Consider the following 17,925-nt stretch of genomic DNA (forward strand, 5'->3'; position numbering starts at 1 on the left):
GGAACGAAGAGAGAATACAATCTCATAGCATGAACCAGCACAGTATACCACTTGGTTCTGGGCGCATGCTGCTCATGTTTTAGATTGTATTAAATTTTGCCATTGTAGAACAAAATGAGGCAAAGAAAACAAAAAACACAAAACAAAAAATAATATCTTGTATATCTCCCAAAACTGAGTATGTTGAAGAGAATCTAGAAATGGAAAATATATCTAAGACCTATAATTGTAGAAATATGAAAGTCAAAAAGGAAGAAACTTAAAAATGAAGAGGTGGTAAAATATTGTAGTTAAGGTGAGTAAAGAGAAAAAATTGGAAATTTATAGTCTTATATAAACATGAGTTGTATTGGAAAAAGGAAAAAAATAGGAGGAGTACTCTCTAGTTCTATATACTGTAAATTCCTCGACTTCCCCTGGAGCTTTCCAGTGCTGCTTATTCAAGAACTTGTTCTTCTCCTGTTCTTCCAGCTGGTCTTCTGGGGGAGGTGTCTGCTGTGCTGATTCTCCGGTGCATGTACCTGGGGGAGCTGCCCCACCTCCTGCCAGGTTCGGGGAGAGCTGTTTACCCCATGAAGCCTCTGTTCCCTGGTGGCCCCACCACTCCCAGGCAGAGGGAAACAGGAGGAAAACAACAATGGCAGTGGTCACATTCCTAGGTCTGGACTCAGCTCCCCACTAGTAACTAACGCAGTCTCCCAGTCCACACTGGCCGAGATGCTCCTGGGGCCAGCGCGGGTGCACTGATCTGCACAGCTTGGTGGCGCCCCACAGCAGGAGAGTCTTCGCTGTCCTGTGCCCTCCCCACTTCCACCTGTCCCAGAGGGAGTGCAGGATCGTGGGCTTTGTCTGATCGGCGCCCTGGGATCCGGGGCCCTGTGCTACTGGAATCGGGCTCCCGGGGGGCTCAGCTCCCGAAGGCAGCAGGGCAGAGACACCTCTGTCCGGAGCCGCCCACCTGACCAATCGGCTTCTCTCAGATGCCCCACCGGGTGCTCGCTCCAACCCTTTACCGAGATCGGTCCACAGTTTGTGGCGTGCTTTTCCCCGGGCACACTTCCTCTATTAGTGACTCTGGGAAACTGGAGGCTTCACTGCCTCCTCCTGCAATTCGGCCCAATTTCCCTGCTGAGCGCTTTTGGTTTGGGAAGAATCCAATGAAAATTTTTTTAAGTTCCTGCTTCTCCGGGGCTGGCCTTTCCTGTCCCGGAGCCTCTTGCTGCCTGGCCTTAGCCTGGCTTCTCGCAGTGCCCCTCCCCCACTTGATTCTATTTTATTTTATTTTATTTTATTTTATTTTATTTTATTTTATTTTATTATTTTCCGCCTTTCTACCTTGCTAGAAGCAAAAACCCTCTCTCTGTAGCATTCCGGCTGTTTTCTCTTTATATCTCGGGTCGAATTCATAGGTGTTCATGATGGTTTGAAACTTATCTAGGTAAGTTGGTGGGGCCAGGTGAGTTGAGGACCCCTACTCCTCCACCATCTTGCCCCGCTTCCGGCAAATGGCTTTCTAAGGGGGGCCCAGACATCTCTGCAGAGCTCCATGGTGGCATTTCTCTTCTCTTTTGTTCCGAAATTACTTTGGGCTTGCCTTGAGGAAGGACCAAATCTTTATGCTATTAATAATCATTATTGCAACCTTCCCCAATGGACCTGTGGCCAAGTTCTAGGGTAGCAATGCATGATAGCAAGTTAGTAATCAAATTTTAAGGATTATTTGATTCTGGCTCTGAACTGACACTAATATTTGGAGAACTGAAATTTCATGGTGTACAGAAATGGCTGATGGATGTCATGGGATCAATATGGTTTTACATCATGTCCATGTCATTGATCTCTGAATCCATTAACTGGTTATTATTTCCTCTGATGCAGAATGTAGAATTAGAATATTCAGAAAAGGATAGAATTCCTATTTTGGATCTCTGGCCTGTCAAATGAAGGTTTCTATGGTAATAGAGGCCAAGTAGAAGCCACTAGAACTACCTACTTATAAAGATACAAACCAAACACAACCTTTCATCTTGGAGGAATTGTGGCAGCTTCAAGATATAAAAGGTATAGGTGGGGGTTTTAGGACATCAACTTACATCTATGTCCTATATAGAAACAGAAAGAACTTTGAAAATGACAGACAATGATGACAATCCTAAACACATGATTATTCCAGTGACATCTGATTCTTCTCATGTGCTTTGGTTGTTTTAGCCATCAAAACATCTCCCAGGATGCTGGTAAACAGTGTTGATTGGAAAAATGCTTTTTCCTCTATCACCAGAGTTTGGCTTCAGCTTGAAGCCAATAAGTCACTTCTTACCTCAAGTGCTGGTTGTAACATAGAATTCTTTGTTGTGTGGCACCCATCAACAAGTGACCTGAAAACCTGTTAGCTTGGAATGGAGCCTAGAACAAGAGAATATTCTCTGATCTGACATCTATGGCCTCATATGGAGTTCCCAGTGACCAGCTGACCAGAAAAGAATGACATAATGCTTGATTTCCACTTGATACTTCCCAATATGCAGGCTTCACCTGTATTCAACTTCTATTCTTGCCTATCGAGGGGAGGAGCAAGATGGCGGAAGAGTAGGGTCCCCAAATCACCTGTCTCCACCAAACTACCTAGAAAACCTTCAAATTATCCTGAAAATCTATGAATTCGGCCTGAGATTTAAAGAGAGACCAGCTGGAATGCGACAGTGAGAAGAGTTCGCGCATCTATCAAGGTAGGAAGACGGGGAAAAAGAAATAAAGAAACAAAGTCCTCCAAGGGGGAGGGGCCCCGCGAGGAGCCGGGCTGAGGCCGGGGCGAGTGTCCCCAGGACAGGAGAGCCCCGTCCCGGAGGAGCAGGAGCTGCACCGACCTTCCCGGGCGGAAAGGGGCTCGCGGGGAGTTGGAGCAGGACCCAGGAGGGAGGGGATGCCCTCGGGCTCCCGGGGACAGTAACAGAGCAACTGCGCGCCCAGGAGAGTGCGCCGAGCTCCCTAAGGGCTGCAGCGCGCAGGGCGGGACCGGCGGGACCCGGAGCAGCTGAAGGGGCTCGGGCGGCGGCTCCGCGGAGGGGGCTGCGCGGCCCCGGGAGCAGCTCGGAGGGGCTCGGGCAGAGGAAGAGGCTCCGTGCGGAGGGGCCTGCGCGGTTCCAGGAGCAGCTCGGAGGGGCTCGGGCGGCGGCTCCGCGGAGGGGGCTGCGCGGCCCGGGAGCGCGAATCCAACAGCGCAGGCTCCGGAGCACAGGGCGCCGGGACACAGCCCAGGATCCCGCCTCCCCCGGGACAGGCAGAGGCCGGGAGGGCCCAGGACAGCAAGGACGCTCCTGCCCCAGCTGAGCACATCAGCGGCCCCGCCCCGGAGCCTCCAGGCCCTGCAGACGGAGTTCCTGCCGGAGCTGAATCCAGGGCTCCAGAGCTGCCCCGCCACTGGGGCTGTTCCTCCTGCGGCCTCACGGGGTAAACAACCCCCACCGAGCCCTGCACCAGGCAGGGGCACAGCAGCTCCCCCAACTGCTATTCCTGCCTATCAATCAACATAAATTTAGGAGCTTAGAATAATACAAATGTATTCTCAAACAATTCTATAGGTCAGAAGTCCAGGCAGGCTTGATTGATTTCTCTTCATGATTGGGTCATGCACAATTGAAGTCAAGGTGTTGACCATGCTGGGTCATTAACTAGTGACTCAGAGAGAGAAAATGCTTCCAATCCCTTTCATGTTATTGACAGGTCTAGTTTCTTAAGGTTGTAGGACTGAGGTCCCCCGTTCCTTGCTTTCTTTCACCTTTCTTTCAGCTAGGCCACTCAAGTTCCTAGGACCACCTGTCTCCCTCCCTCAGTGAACGCCCCCATCTTCCAAGCACTAATGGTGTATCCTGAACATGGAAGCAGGGATGTGGACTGTGCATGGACCATAAATATGAACTTCCACTCACCAAGACCGATTGTGTTGCAGGTACAGCTGACTGTTCCATCTGCAATCCACATAGACCAACACTGAGCACCTGATATGTACCTACCCCAAGTGGTCATCCAGCTACCTACCAGTTGGCAGACTGATTATTTTGGTCTGCCTCAAAAATAATTGGGGAGAGAGTAGCTGTTTGTACATGAATACATCTTTATTTTAGATATGGATGTTCTTTCTCACCCACAGTACTTTTGTTTTTTAATTTAATTTTATTTTTTTGTATATTTTTTTATTGGAGTTTGATTTGCCAACATATAGTATGACACCCAGTGTTCATCCTGTCAAGTGCCCCCCTCAGTATGTCATCCAGTCACCCCATTCCCCCGTCCACCTCCCCTTCCACTACCCCTTGTTCATTTCAGTACTTTTAGGACACCATTTGCAGACTTAGAAAATTCCTTCCCAACATCATGGAATTCCATACTGCATTACTTATAAACACGGAACTAGCTTCTCAGGGCAAATGCTCATGGATTTCACTGGGATTATGTTACCCATCATCCTGAAGTGATGGTTTAATTGAACTGTGGTATGATCTTCTGAAGCCTCAGTTATGCTTGTGCCATGCTGGCAGTGCCTTCTGGGGTGGGGACAACATAAACTAGCAAGTGGAACACTCTACCTTAGGGTCACATAGATGGAGCTGTTTCTATAAAGACGCAATTCATGTCTTCAGCAATTAATGAGCAACAGTGTCGGGACCTCCTCTCATTAATGCTGCTTACAGGGATCCCTGGGTGGCGCAGCGGTTTGGCGCCTGTCTTTGGCCCAGGGCGGGATCCTGGAGATCCAGGATCGAATCCCACGTCGGGCTCCCGGTGCATGGAGCCTGCTTCTCCCTCTGCCTATGTCTCTGCCTCTCTCTCTCTCTCACTGTGTGCCTATCATGAATAAATAAAAATTTAAAAAAAAAATGCTGCTTACATATCCAGTAGCAAGATTTTCTTTCCCTTCCCCACAATGTTAGGATTAGCAAATGGAGAAATGTTTTCAACACGTGACCACAATGATTGCACTGAAAGGCAAATTTAGGCTAACCAACTGACCACATTGGATGCCTATCACTCTCAATCTATGAGCAAAAATGAGGTACCTCTGGGATGGAGACATGGAACCTGACAATCAAAGGAAGTAGGATTTCCAATACACACAGCCTAAGGAGTATGTGTGAAATCTCTAGAGCTCTTCTTGGTACTCCCACGATTTTTTGATTAATTATTGGGAAATTGCAACAACACAATACAGGCAGAACATCTAATGTTACAGACCTTCCAGAAATTAAAGCTAACTCATCTCCTCAGGCCAAACAACAGAACAGCTAAGGGGCTGCCTCAGACCAAGGGAATTAGAAATGGGTAGACAGTCCCCAGGAATAAATGCCAGGGAGACACAGCAACATGCCAAAGAATCAAAAATAGTAATAGTATTTACTTGATGACTTAATAATATCCCAAAACTCAGTGGAAAAAATCAAACACAAAAACATTAAGTTATTCCTTCAAACAAAATACTTAGGGCAAAAGCCCAGCTTTTACTAACAGAAACTTACAGCATTCAAGTTGCAATGCTTTTTATTAGCCACAAGAAGAAAATTTTTAGCAAACTCCTGCTAGCATGTATCAATAATATCCAGTACATTGCAGGACAGCCAACTCATTCTGCTTTCTCGTTGATCATTTCCATAATGGGATTATAAACTTAGGGTGTGAATATCTTTCTTGAGAAAGTGGTCCACTTCTAAGTTGTCTAGTATCTTCTGAAGATGAGTTATTAAGTCTTGTCTTTGAAATCTGAAAATAAAGGGATAAGTCATTAACCAAAAGATACTGGAAAAAAAACTATGAAGCAGGATTCTGTAAAAAATGCAAAGAGAAGGTCCATTTACCAGAGAATGGAAAACACATTTGCAAGGTAAGGGACAATCAAACAAGTACAAATAGTACCAGTCAAGGGTCAAGGCACACCTCAAACTCTAGTGAGAACAGAAAACACTTTGAGCTTGGAAAAACCAGTGACACACAGATAATATCAATCCAAATAGCTGGAGAAAACATGAACTCTGAGTGAGGACCACGGTTTGAGAAATGCCAGGCAGGGCCCAAACCCACACCTCCTCCAGTGTCACACTGGGCCCACTGGGAACTTACTGGTTGGTTCCTCCTACACTCACCTTGCTGCTTCTTTCATAGTATATATGACAAATTTTCTCTGCAGTTCTGGAGGTCCTTGCACTCCTTCCAGCAATTTGAGGATTTTTTCATATTCTGGACATATTTTAAAAAATCTTCAGTATTTGAAAAGTACAAGGAGGAAGTTAAATTCAATATTGGTATCTCAGCAATTGCTCAAGGGCTAAAATGTTAGAGCACGTGGGCTTTCCATGGTTATATCCAAAAGCCCGAACATAGCCATCAATAGAGCTCTGGGACATAAAACTAATTAAGGAATACTAAATGAGGGCAGCCCAGATGGCTCAGAGGTTCAGCACTTCCTTCAGCTCAGGGTGTGATCCTGAAGATCTGAGATCGAGTCCCACGTCAGGCTCCCTGCATGGAGCTTGCTTCTCCTGCCTGTGTCTCTGCCTCTCTCTCTCTCTCTCTCTCTCTCTCTCTCATGAATAAATAAATAAATAAATAAATAAATAAATAAAAATATTTTTAAAATTTTTTAAAAGGAATACTAAATGACAACAGAAAGGTTTACTGAGACATTTCAGTCCAAATAAAGAGAAACCATTCCAATCCTGAAAACCCAATTCTGGCAAAGGATGAGCCTCAAAAGCTTGGTTGAATCTAATCTAAATCACAGAATGAGAAAGATTTTCTCTGGTTTCATGGAGAGGAATTCTTATTTTGCTTACTTCCTCCAAACTGTCGAATTTCCTTCTTCAATTGCTCTTTGATTTCTATATTGATTTCCATTGGTATTGGCAGTTTATCTGTCACATCTGAGACAGACATTGATCTCATCTTGGGGTCATCTGCAGAGACAGAGAGCTGGTAATGAATCCTCTCACCAGTGCATTACTATCAGGTTTGTGAAGCAGCCCACCCTTGCTGACACTGTTTAAGTCATGAGACAAAGAATCAAACTGACTGTATGGAATGCATAAGCTCTGGAGGAATAGATTTTGACAAGTAGCTACCAGGGGGGTTTGCCCACTTTCCCTCTCCTCCCTGTGGATACTATGAAAGGTAGAAACCAGATTGAATGTGGTAGAGCTGCAATCTCATGCAATTCAACAATCGCACACAGATATCATCATGCTCCATGTCTCTAATGTTTTCATTTCATAGCAGGAGGCTATACCAGATTGATGTATTGGACCTGAAAATTTAACCTCAGTAAATATGATACAACAAAAAAGCCTCTTACATTATTGGCACTACACATACACACAGAAATGTACTTGGAAAGTATAAGCAATTAAAGAACATTTTGAGAGCCCTGGCACTCCTCATGACTTAGTGTCGCATTGCTGCTGTCTACAATGTGAAAAGCTGAACATGTCTCTTGATGTCACGATGCTTCATATTGGCACTCCATCACCAAAAATCCCCACCAGTAAATGACTCTCCTCATCAGTCTTTTCTATCTCAGGAGATCAGTTTTTTGTACTCCAAGTGTGGCAGGTCTACATCATTTCCTCATCCTTCTATATGCAGAGCATCAAGCCAAAATTGGGGATGAACAGTGAACAGGACAGAAAAACCCTTCCCTTTTGGAATGTATAATCTCCTGTGGAAGTCAGGTGATAGATGTAAAAAGAGCAAAGGGGAAAACACAGTTTGACATTGTGTCAGGGAGTAAGTAAGCAGGGATGTGATAGAGAGCAAGAGGAGAAGCCTCCGTGAGCATGTGGTCGGGCAGGGCTCACTGATGAGGTGACCCCTGGGCAAGAGGAGCAGAGGACAGAGCCAGCCTGTGCACACACAGAAGAGGAGTCTAGCTGCTGTGAGGGCCATTCAGGGCCTCTAGGAGGGGATGAACCCAGGATGTGGAGCAAAGAACAGAGACAGAGACAACAAGAAGGACAAAGAGAGGACATGTGATAGGAAGAGAGGATGGCAGGGACAAATTCTACAGGGCCTATAGACCAGGGTTGGGAGCTCAGATTTTGCTTGGACTACACAAGAGACTGGATGATAGAATAATGTTACATGTGTCACAATCTGATATCTGTGTGGACATGGTCACCCTATGCAATAGGTGGGCATCTAAGGTCAAGTGCAAAAGCAAGATCGAAGCTCAGAAGCTATGGGAGCAGGTGGATGAGGCAGGAGGCAGTGTGGAATGAGGGACAATATAATGATGGGACTCAGGAATGATGACAGTATAAGAGCCTCTAGAGAAAGAAAAGCAGAAGGAATAATTAGAATATTCAATAAGAAGAGGGAAACCAGTAGAATGCGAAGTTTTGGAAGCCATGAATGCTTCCAGGAAGGACAGAGTGAACACCTGGTCCAATGTGGCTGAGAAATTGAGGGCAGCATCAGCCAGAGCTGGTAACCTTGATGGGAAATGCTCCCGTGGTGTGGAGGACCCAGAGACCAGGCTGCTGTGGGTTAGGTAGGGAAGGGGAGGCGAGGATCGGCATCCTCATCACCTTCCAAGCACATGGCTGGGCCCCCGGGGTGGGATACTCCCTCTTCTTCCTGTTTCACTGTCAGCAGCGTCATCCTCAGCATTCTCTTAAATGGAGGCGGAGTGATAGGTTTCCCGGGACGTTTCATTTGGCTTTGGGGACCGAAAGCAGGCTCCTCTGCCTTATCAGTCATCAGTTCCTGAGGAGCATCAAGAAACATGTTCCATTAATGACAAAAATGCAACCATGCCAAGGCAATACGGAGGGTCCTCATAAAGTAAAAAATAGAATGACGCTAAGATCCAGCAATTGCACTACTAGGTATTCACCCAAAGGACACAAAAATACTGATTTGAAGGAGCACCTGAGGGACGCCTGGGTGACTCAGCAGTTGAGAGCCACCTTCCGCCCAGGGCATGATGCTAGAGTTCAGGATCAAGTCCCACATCGGACTCCCTGCATGGAGCCTGCTTCTCTCTCTTCCTATGTCTCTGCCTCTCTCTCTCTCTCTCTCTCTCTCTCTCTCTCTCTCTCTCTCTGTCTCTCATGAATAAATAAATAAAAATTTTTAAAAAATAATGAAGGGGCACATGGTGTTTACAGCAGCATTATCTGTAATAGCCAAGCTATGGTAAGAGCCCAAAAGTCCATGGACTGATAAATGGAAAAAGAAGAGGTGGTGCATATAAAATGGCCTATTACTCAACCATCACAAACAATGAAATCTTACCTGTGCAACAACATGAGTGGAGCTAGACAGCATAAGTTTATACAAAGTAAGTCATGCAGAGAAATGGAAATACCAAAGGATTTCACTAATATGTGGAATGCAAGTAACAAAACAGAGGAATATGGGAGGAGAAAGGAATGGAAAACCAGAAAACTTATTCCTAAGTACAGAGACCAAACTAAGGTTTACTGGAGGGGAGATGGGCATGGGGTCAAGTTTAATGTGTGACAGGGACTAAGGAGGACACTTGTGATGAGCACCAGGTATTGTATGAAAGTGTGTAATCACTGAATTCTATCCCTGAAACTAATATTACGCTCTTAACTAACTGGAGTTTAAATAAAAACTTAGCAAACAATACAACCATTCCAAACCTGCATTCTATATATGTATATACACATGCATCTATGTCATTAATATCATTTTCACAGGGACCAAGTTTTACAGTGGCCTCACAAACATTTTGTTCCCAGGAAACCCATCCTAACTTCCATCCAGTCTATGTGGAAAATGGGGGAGGCTAATATAGAAGTGTCATCCAAAGGCAAACACTGTACATGATGAATCAGATTGCTTCCAGAATGTGAACCCCTCAGCCAGAATTGAATATACATGATATCCTATTTGAGGAAGTAATAAACTATTCTGTATCAACTCTTTCAGGGGAGATAATTCCATTTCCTTTCCCAATTTGACTTAAACGCGGGGATCCATGGGTGGCCCAGCGGTTTAGTGCCTGCCTTCAGCCCAGGGCGTGATCCTGGAGTCCCGGGGTCGAGTCCCGCATCGGGCTCCCTGCATGGAGCCTGCTTCTCCATCTGCCTGTGTCTCTGCCTCTCTCTCTCTCTGTCTCTCATGAATAAATAAATAAAATCTTTTAAAAAAACAATTTGACAAAAACACAAGATTATCATTATTTACTGAATCTTCACAGAATGCCTCTTGTAGAGGGTGAGGGGAGAAATCTTTAATCCACCCACTTCAAATGACAGGGAGTTCAAATATGTCAGTCTAGCAGCCATATGATGGGCACTTTTCAAGCTGTTCATAGATCAGTTGGGACTTATTGGTATGACACACTAGCTGAAAGATCTCATCCAAGGATAACCCCCACATTTGCCCCATCATGTTAGAATCAACTGCTGATATCAATACCTTTACTGAACCATGGACGGTTCCCATTCAGGAGAAGCACAAAAGAGGGAAATAATTTTCATGGAACTTTTCATACCAGCCAGTTCATCTTCTAAATTCTTTCCATGTGCTGACTCACTTAAGCTTCCACAAAGCTTGTTGGTTTGCAACACTGGACACTTCCCTGGGTGACACAGAAACTGGCCCCCTACTCAAAAAGCAGAGAGAGGCTGAAGGAGGAAACCCCCCAATCCAATCCAAATCCCCCAGCTGCTATTACAAGTAGCAGCTGTAATAAGCAAGGCAATTTAGATACGAGGCTTGTCCTTGCCTGGCAGGAGGAATATATCATCCCTCCCACATGCCAGACCCTTCAAATTTATATGAAGGTCTCAACTGGGTTCAGTCACATAGGTGCACATCCAGGTGCAATCATGTCCCCTCCATGACCTCCTCAGACACTCCACACCTCAGGACTGCCTATGACAATATTCTCCATTTCCCTCTGCCACAATGAGCCCTGAGTGGTCATCCAGGAGTTTCTTTAGCATGCAGGTGGCTCACCTGGTGGCCCTCTGGCTATATCAACAGCTGGATTGCTTCCTTTCCTTTGTTGGGTTTAGGGGTGGCCTCCCCTGTTCTTTGTATCAGGTGCCCAATCTGTAATCAGACACCACAGGAGCTGCAAAAGTCCAAGGTTGAAAAGACAAAGACATAGTTTGTATAGGAAGGTCCTCTCCGTGTGCAAGAATAGCACTTGTGGCCTGCTCCCTACATGTTCATGTGGCTGCAGCTTCAGGAACCTGACATGGTCGTGTCTCTTACACATGCTAGTCAGGGAAGGAGGCAGTGTCAGGTAAGAGGAGATGGACTGGGAGTGGGATTCACCAGAGCAGGATATTACCTGCTCCCGTCTACAACGGTGCAGGCTCCAGTCTGGGTATGGTGCATCTCAGCAGGACAGGGGGATCCTAGGGGGCATAGAACACTTTCCCCTCCGTCACAGCTGTGAGGAAACACACCCTTCCTAATGAGACATCCCTTTGCAAATTCCAGAATATCCTGCCTCTCCCAGGACCCATGGGGCTTTGTGTCCTGAGCAGCAGGGCACAGTGATCCACTGTGAGTGTCGGACTATTCCTGTCTCCTGACTTCCATTGCTTTATGAGGCTGGGTGTCTCAGTAGGGGACTCCAGTCTGGGGTATAGGACAACAAACAGGCCCTACTGCTTGGTCATTGAAATGGATTAAAGCTGGGACAGTACTGTAGTCCACCAACCAGAACAAGGTGGATTTACTGTAGGCTATTTTACCTGACGCTTTAATATCCCATTCTTCCCTTCTAACATCCTGCTGCCTCCATCCATGTCCCGTACGTGATCCTTAAAACATATTGTGATCTTTATTTTTTTAATTTTTATTTATTTATGATAGTCACAGAGAGAGAGAGAGAGGCAGAGACATAGGCAGAGGGAGAAGCAGGCTCCATGCACCAGGAGCCCGACGTGGGATTCGATCCCAGGTCTCCAGGATCGCGCCCTGGGCCAAAGGCAGGCGCCAAACCGCTGCGCCACCCAGGGATCCCTATCGTGATCTTTAAAACATGACCTGGATCACTGTCTCTTTGATAAGGATATGTGTACACAGAACTTGGTTTCTCCAATCCCCTAATGGTGAAAACCTCCTTTGCCTAATGGTGGAAAGCTTGCATTAGGCCACATGTGTTGTCTACACAAAGCATGGCATATTGAGAACCCTCACTGGGAGGGAGGGGCCCACGTAATCACTTGCTACCCCCTCTTCAGGTGAGAATTTGGGCAGATGGTCCCAGATTCCTCTGGAAGTTGCCTGGGGCACTGTTCAGAAGGCACAGGGCAGGCTGTTGCTGCATTAACCTTAAGTCCCTGTATTGTTCAGGCTCATTCTGCCTGGTGCTGTGGTGTGACCTCCCTGACCACGCACGCCATCTACTGGATCTATGGGAAGGGCAGGTGTTAGCACTCAGCTAGGGCATCAGATTCCTCATGGCCAAGAGTCTCAGTGCCTTAGCAGTCAGAGTGTGCAAAACAGCAGTGGCAAACTCAAATATCTCTCCACATACCCTGACCTCACAAGGACTTATTCATGATCATCCACCGTCAGCTTCCCAGTGTCCATGACCTAGGATTCATCCCTGCATTTCAGGCCAACTGTCAGCATATTGGGCTCCAGGCCCCATGGTCAAGCAGCCATCAACCCTGATCCTTAGACCACATGGACCACACTGGGGGGTGTGCCCTGGCCTTTTTCCAGGATGGGCAGCTATGCCAGTGAACTCAGAGGGCATAGAAGCAATTCCCAAGAACTTTCCCCATCTGGGGGCTCCCGTGGCCTGGGGCTGTGCTGCCGAATTTCATTTATTGTATCAGGGGTCAGAGAGCATGGGGCATAGTGACCTATCCTCATCCATCACCAGTACCCTTCCACTTCGCTCAGGAGTCCTCCTTCTTAGTGGCTCTCAGGCTCCGTCTCAGCAACTGGACTAGAATCTGCAAGCAGGGATCCCTGGGTGGCACAGCGGTTTGGCGCCTGCCTTTGGCCCAGGGCGCGATCCTGGAGACCCGGGATCGAATCCCACGTCGGGCTCCCGGTGTATGGAGCCTGCTTCTCCCTCTGCCTATGTCTCTGTCTTTCTCTTTCTCTCTCTCTGTGTGACTATCATAAATAAATTTTAAAAAATTAACAAAAATTATAGAATCTGCAAGCATCTCGAGCCCCCTAACTTTGAAATCAGCACTGAAAATCTCCAACATCCCCTCCTCCTTCCCCCACCTTATCTGCCACCCCCAAGCCCATGGAGGGGTGTACCTGTTTCACTTTTTCTACCCTCAGATTTTCTTCCACCCAGCATCCAAGCTGCAGCCTGTCCTCAGGCACCAGTGACCATCCATCTGACACAGCAGAGGCCAGCCTGCCCCCCAGCCCGGAGCTTCCCATCTCTGTTGGGGTTACTCAGTGAAGCTCCTCCCACAAATGCTTCAGACTGCCTGGCACTGTAGGGGTATCCCTGCACAAACATGGCAGTCTTTAAGCATCTGAGGGACCTTCTCACCTCCCCACACAGACTGCAGTGGCCAAGCCTGGAATTCCCCAAGGGTGCCTCCTTCTCCAGACCCATTTCTCTGGTCTCCTGACTGGCTGGACCCTGGGAGCTCCCTTGGAGCTCTAGAAATCAGACTGGCCTTGTACAGGGAGGACAAGGAGGGACCAGGGAAGGAGGCAGCCATTCCACGTGGGTCCTGGCAGGTTTAAGAAGCTGGCAACGTACATACCAGGCTCCTCTTGGGTGACCCCAAGAGTAGATCTACAAACTGCGAACCAGAACCATAAAAGTTTGTATAGGCGACTACACTGGGTACATCCCAGGCACCTTCCAGATAGGCCCAGCAACCCTCACTCTGAAGCTGTGATCTGGTCACAGTTCCTAAGGCAGAGTGGAACTTACATTCAGGGACAAAGGTCAGAGTGAGTGGCTTCCAATGACTTGTGGCCAGCTTGGGGTCAACAGAAGGTCACATTCTCTCAGGAACTTCTCCAACAAAGGCAGAATTCTGGTAAAAACTAGGAACAAGGTAAGGAAGGTGAGATGTGGCGGTCAGGATCAGTCAGTGAGCACAAAGATTCCCGTGATGGGTGGCTGGCCTGAGGAAAGGAGCCTTCTCCTGGATCACTAGCTGACAGCCTGCAGGATCATCCTCCTTTGGAATCCCTTTATTTGGTAGAGGACCATCTTATGAAAATGATGAGATGAGGAAGGGGCAGGTCACTTTAAGAGTGGCCAGAAGGAGGATTGGCAGACCCTGAAATCCGTGGCCTGAGGCCCCAAGTACTGTGTTCACCACATTCACAAGGAACCTGTGAAAAAGGAGTGACTAGTGGAAAAGCAGCACGGGGGCTTGCTGCTATTTCCCTCATCCCACAATTGACATGCTTATTGATTCGGCCCTGTCTTTTGAAGTAGCAGAGTGTGAATCCATTTTTCTGAGAATTATCATCCTCTGCAAACTCCCTTAGTAATATTACTCAGTCATTAGAAACGACAAATACCCACCATTTGCTTTGATGTGGATGGAACTGGAGGGTGTTATGCTGAGAGAAATTAGTCAATCAGAAAAGGACAAACATTATATGGTCTCATTCATTTGGGGAATATAAAAATTAGTGAAAGGGAATAAAGGGAAAGGAAAGAAAAAGTGAAAATATCAGTGAGGGTGACAAAACATGAGAGACACCTAACTCTGGGAAACGAACAAGGGGTTATGGAAGGGGAGGTGGGTGGGGGGTTGGGGTGACTGGGTGATGGGCACTGAGGGGGGCACTTGGCAGGATGAGCACTGGGTGTTATGCTAAATGTTGGCAAATTGAACTCCAATAAAAAATTTAAAAAATATTTTAACTTAAAATTTTGATTGCATTTCACCTTATAAGCAAAATTTTAATTGCATTTGAACCAGAATAGTTGAAGATCAGGGACTGTACTAAGAGTTCATGTGAGGTGTGAGTAGCATAGATGGCTCATCAGTCTTCACAGCTGAGTCCAGTCGAGCCCAGGGACCACCCCTCTTTTAGTTTCTCAAGGCGTCTGCCTGGCACTCTCCATAGTAACTGCATGCAGTGGAGCAGAATGAGCCCTTTTCCTTCTCACAGGTGCTCTGCACTCTCTGTATTGTCACACCTGGAGTCTGGGCACCCTGGCAGAGCCTTGGTATACTGACATTCTTCACCCTAAGAATATAATAAGGACATTGCCTTTTTATGAAGAAACTCCAGACTTTGGTTATGCTAAATGTGAAAAGCAGATATTTCCAAATGGTACAATTCCAGCTGATTTCCAAATGGATCTTGTGTTTTCTCTTTCACTTGCCATGGTGAACACTGTTTTACATAGCTTGCTTTCAAACTCAGGAACAGAAAACTCTTCTCTTTTGGCTAAAATGATACAAGAACCCAACAGCTAAGTAGACATTTGCATCAAAAGAGGCTGAATCCTGTATCAATAGTATAACTAAGGGCCTGGTCCATTACCCAGATTCTCTTTGCTTTTTTGAAGACACTTGATCCCAGTTCAGGTTTCTCCTTATGATCGCTCTTCAGTGACATGCTACTTAAGTCCTTAATGCTGTCACATAATTCCCTAGCACTCCCAGTGGAAGTCCTAAGGTTCACTGTAAATGAATACTTTCCTGCCCATGTTCACCAGCACCAATTATTTTGCTCTACATGGCATCAATCAGAATGTGACAATTTCTTAGCTCAGGCCCCAAATAGCAAATGCACATTTTGAAAGATACTATTGTCAATAGGCTTGACCATTGCCTCACATAGAATCTTGTATTCAATAATCAGAATATAATTCTTCTCAAGGATTCAAACATTGGCAATGGTGTCAACAAAATCAAATTTTTAATTGAATGTAGACTATGATCTCTAAGCAAATTGAAATTAAATTAGCACTTCTAAGCAATACACCAAAAGGCCCTCCAAAATTTGATAACATGGTTTAAATCAGTATTTATTACTGAAATCTAGGAAAACATCATGTAACATACTCTGTGGGACACACGTAATGAGGAACAGAGAGGAAAACTTATAGCTTTATATGTTTCTCTTAGAAAAGAAAAATGGCTGCAAATTATCAAGTTCTGTCCATGGAGGAAGGTGCAAAAAAGACTACAATAATTACAGAAAAGTAGAATGAGAGCTATGTTGTGTCCTGAATGCTCATCTCTCCCCACAAGCATGTATTGAAATCCAGACCCCGAAAGAAGCTAGTATTAGGAGGCATCAGGGAACTTTGGCAGGTCCTGAGGTCAGGACAAGGTCACGACCCTGAATGGGATTAGTGCTTCAGAAAGAAGGCTCCAAAGAGATCCCGAACCCTCCCAGCACTGAGAGGAGAGAGGGTGCCAGTTCCCCAACCAGGCAGTGGACCTTCCCTAGATCACCTTGGTGCCAATACCTTGGTCCTGGGCTTCCCAGCCTCCACAGGCAGGGCCAACACGTGTCTGTCCTTGTCATCCTCTGAGTTTATGGCATGCTACTATGGCAGCCAGAACAGACTAAGACAGCTCCTCAAAGGAAAGCATAAGTTGATGACAACAAAAAGAAAAATGACCAAAAAGATGTTCAACAAAAGCAGAAGTTGTTTGCTGACACAACTAACAGCCCACACCATCCTTGGCACAATTATCAAGGACAATTTAGACATAGATAAACAACACTAGCAATCAAGAAGGAGCCCAAGCCCTACATCCAGAAGACATTTTTGTGCAAGACAGCAGGAACACCCAGAATGATGTTATATCAAATTTGGAAACTGACATGAAACAGACACTTTTCTAGAACAATGAAACCTACCAAATTCCACCAAGAAGAAACAGAAAATCTGTATGCTCCTGTATGTGGTGCCACTTTTAGCACCAAATGAAGAGCCTTCCTATCCCAGGGGCTTCTCTGGGGAGCCCTTCAAACATTCAGGAGGGAAATAATACCAGTCTTACACAGACTCTTTCAGAAAAGAGAAGAAAGTGTGTGAGTTCCCTTCTCATTTTATGAGGACAGTATAAACGTGTTACCAACATCTAACAAAAACTGCGGAAGAATAGAAAACGAAGGATCCAAATCTCTCTCCTGAACATAGGCACATGACTTCTAAACAAATGATTATCAAATGAAATTAAACAGGACATTAAAAAAACAAGAATCAGTGGTTTCTGGGTCTTTTGCTGGAAGGCGACACTGGTTTCACCCTGGAGCATTCACCAGTGTAATGTGCTACATGAACAGCAGAAACCAGGGAAAAAGAGAGTGACATGCTGGGCTCCTGGGTGGCTCAATTGGTTAAATGTCTGTCTTACGCTTAGGTCATGATTCCTAGGTCCTGATATGGGGAGCATTGGGCTCCCTACTCATCGGGGAGTCTGATTGCCCATCTGCCCCACTCCCCTGCTCATGCTCCTTCTGTGTGTGTGTGTGTGTTTCATTCTCCCACATGAGTGGGAGAATTTGCATGCAGCAAATTCTCTCACAAATAAATAAAATCATAAAATAGAGAGACATGGGGGCACATGGGTGGCTCATTTTTTAAGCATCTGACATTTGATTTCAGCTCAGTTTATGATCTCAATGTGCTAAGCTTGTGCCCCAAACTGGGCTCATGCTGGATGTGAAGCCTACATGAGATTCTCTCTCTCCCCCTCTGCCACTCCACACCCTGCTTCTGTGCCCACAAGCTATTTCCCTAAAAAAGAGATAATGACAATACAAAACAGATCAACTGAAGACACACAAAATTATATATTTAAATATATGTAAATACAAACATATATGTTAAACCTAGATTATTTCAAAAATACAAATATCTAAATAAAATGTGATAAAAGCCCTGGAAAAACACTTCATAAAAGACACACATGAATGGCCAATAAACTATATTAACCAGCACAAAATGCTCATTTAGAAATAATGAGAGTT

At 45.8% G+C, this 17,925-nt stretch overlaps 1 protein-coding gene across 7 annotated transcripts; it reads right to left on the minus strand.

The window, feature by feature from the left end:
- Positions 1-4,691: 4,691 nt before the first annotated feature.
- Positions 4,692-13,945, minus strand: LOC140627622 (cancer/testis antigen family 45 member A8-like). 7 transcript variants are annotated; one of them, XM_072816050.1, is made up of 8 exons: positions 13,725-13,887; positions 10,978-11,095; positions 10,435-10,621; positions 8,571-8,748; positions 6,825-6,944; positions 6,135-6,248; positions 5,514-5,754; positions 4,692-4,845 (listed from the first exon to the last, which is right to left on the minus strand). In XM_072816050.1, exons 3-6 carry the CDS (start codon positions 10,459-10,461, stop codon positions 6,148-6,150), a joined length of 426 nt encoding a protein of 141 aa, XP_072672151.1. In that variant the 5' UTR covers positions 10,462-10,621; positions 10,978-11,095; positions 13,725-13,887; the 3' UTR covers positions 4,692-4,845; positions 5,514-5,754; positions 6,135-6,147. The 7 variants fall into 7 exon arrangements, with proteins under 7 accessions (XP_072672151.1, XP_072672147.1, XP_072672148.1 ...); XM_072816046.1 differs by lacking the exon at positions 13,725-13,887 and adding an exon at positions 13,898-13,945 and having other exon boundaries at positions 4,700-4,845; positions 6,135-6,228; XM_072816047.1 differs by having other exon boundaries at positions 4,700-4,845; positions 6,135-6,228; positions 10,511-10,621.
- Positions 13,946-17,925: the final 3,980 nt, after the last annotated feature.

The sequence above is a fragment of the Canis lupus genome, chromosome X, assembly GCF_048164855.1.
Source record: "Canis lupus baileyi chromosome X, mCanLup2.hap1, whole genome shotgun sequence".
NCBI lineage: Eukaryota > Metazoa > Chordata > Mammalia > Carnivora > Canidae > Canis > Canis lupus.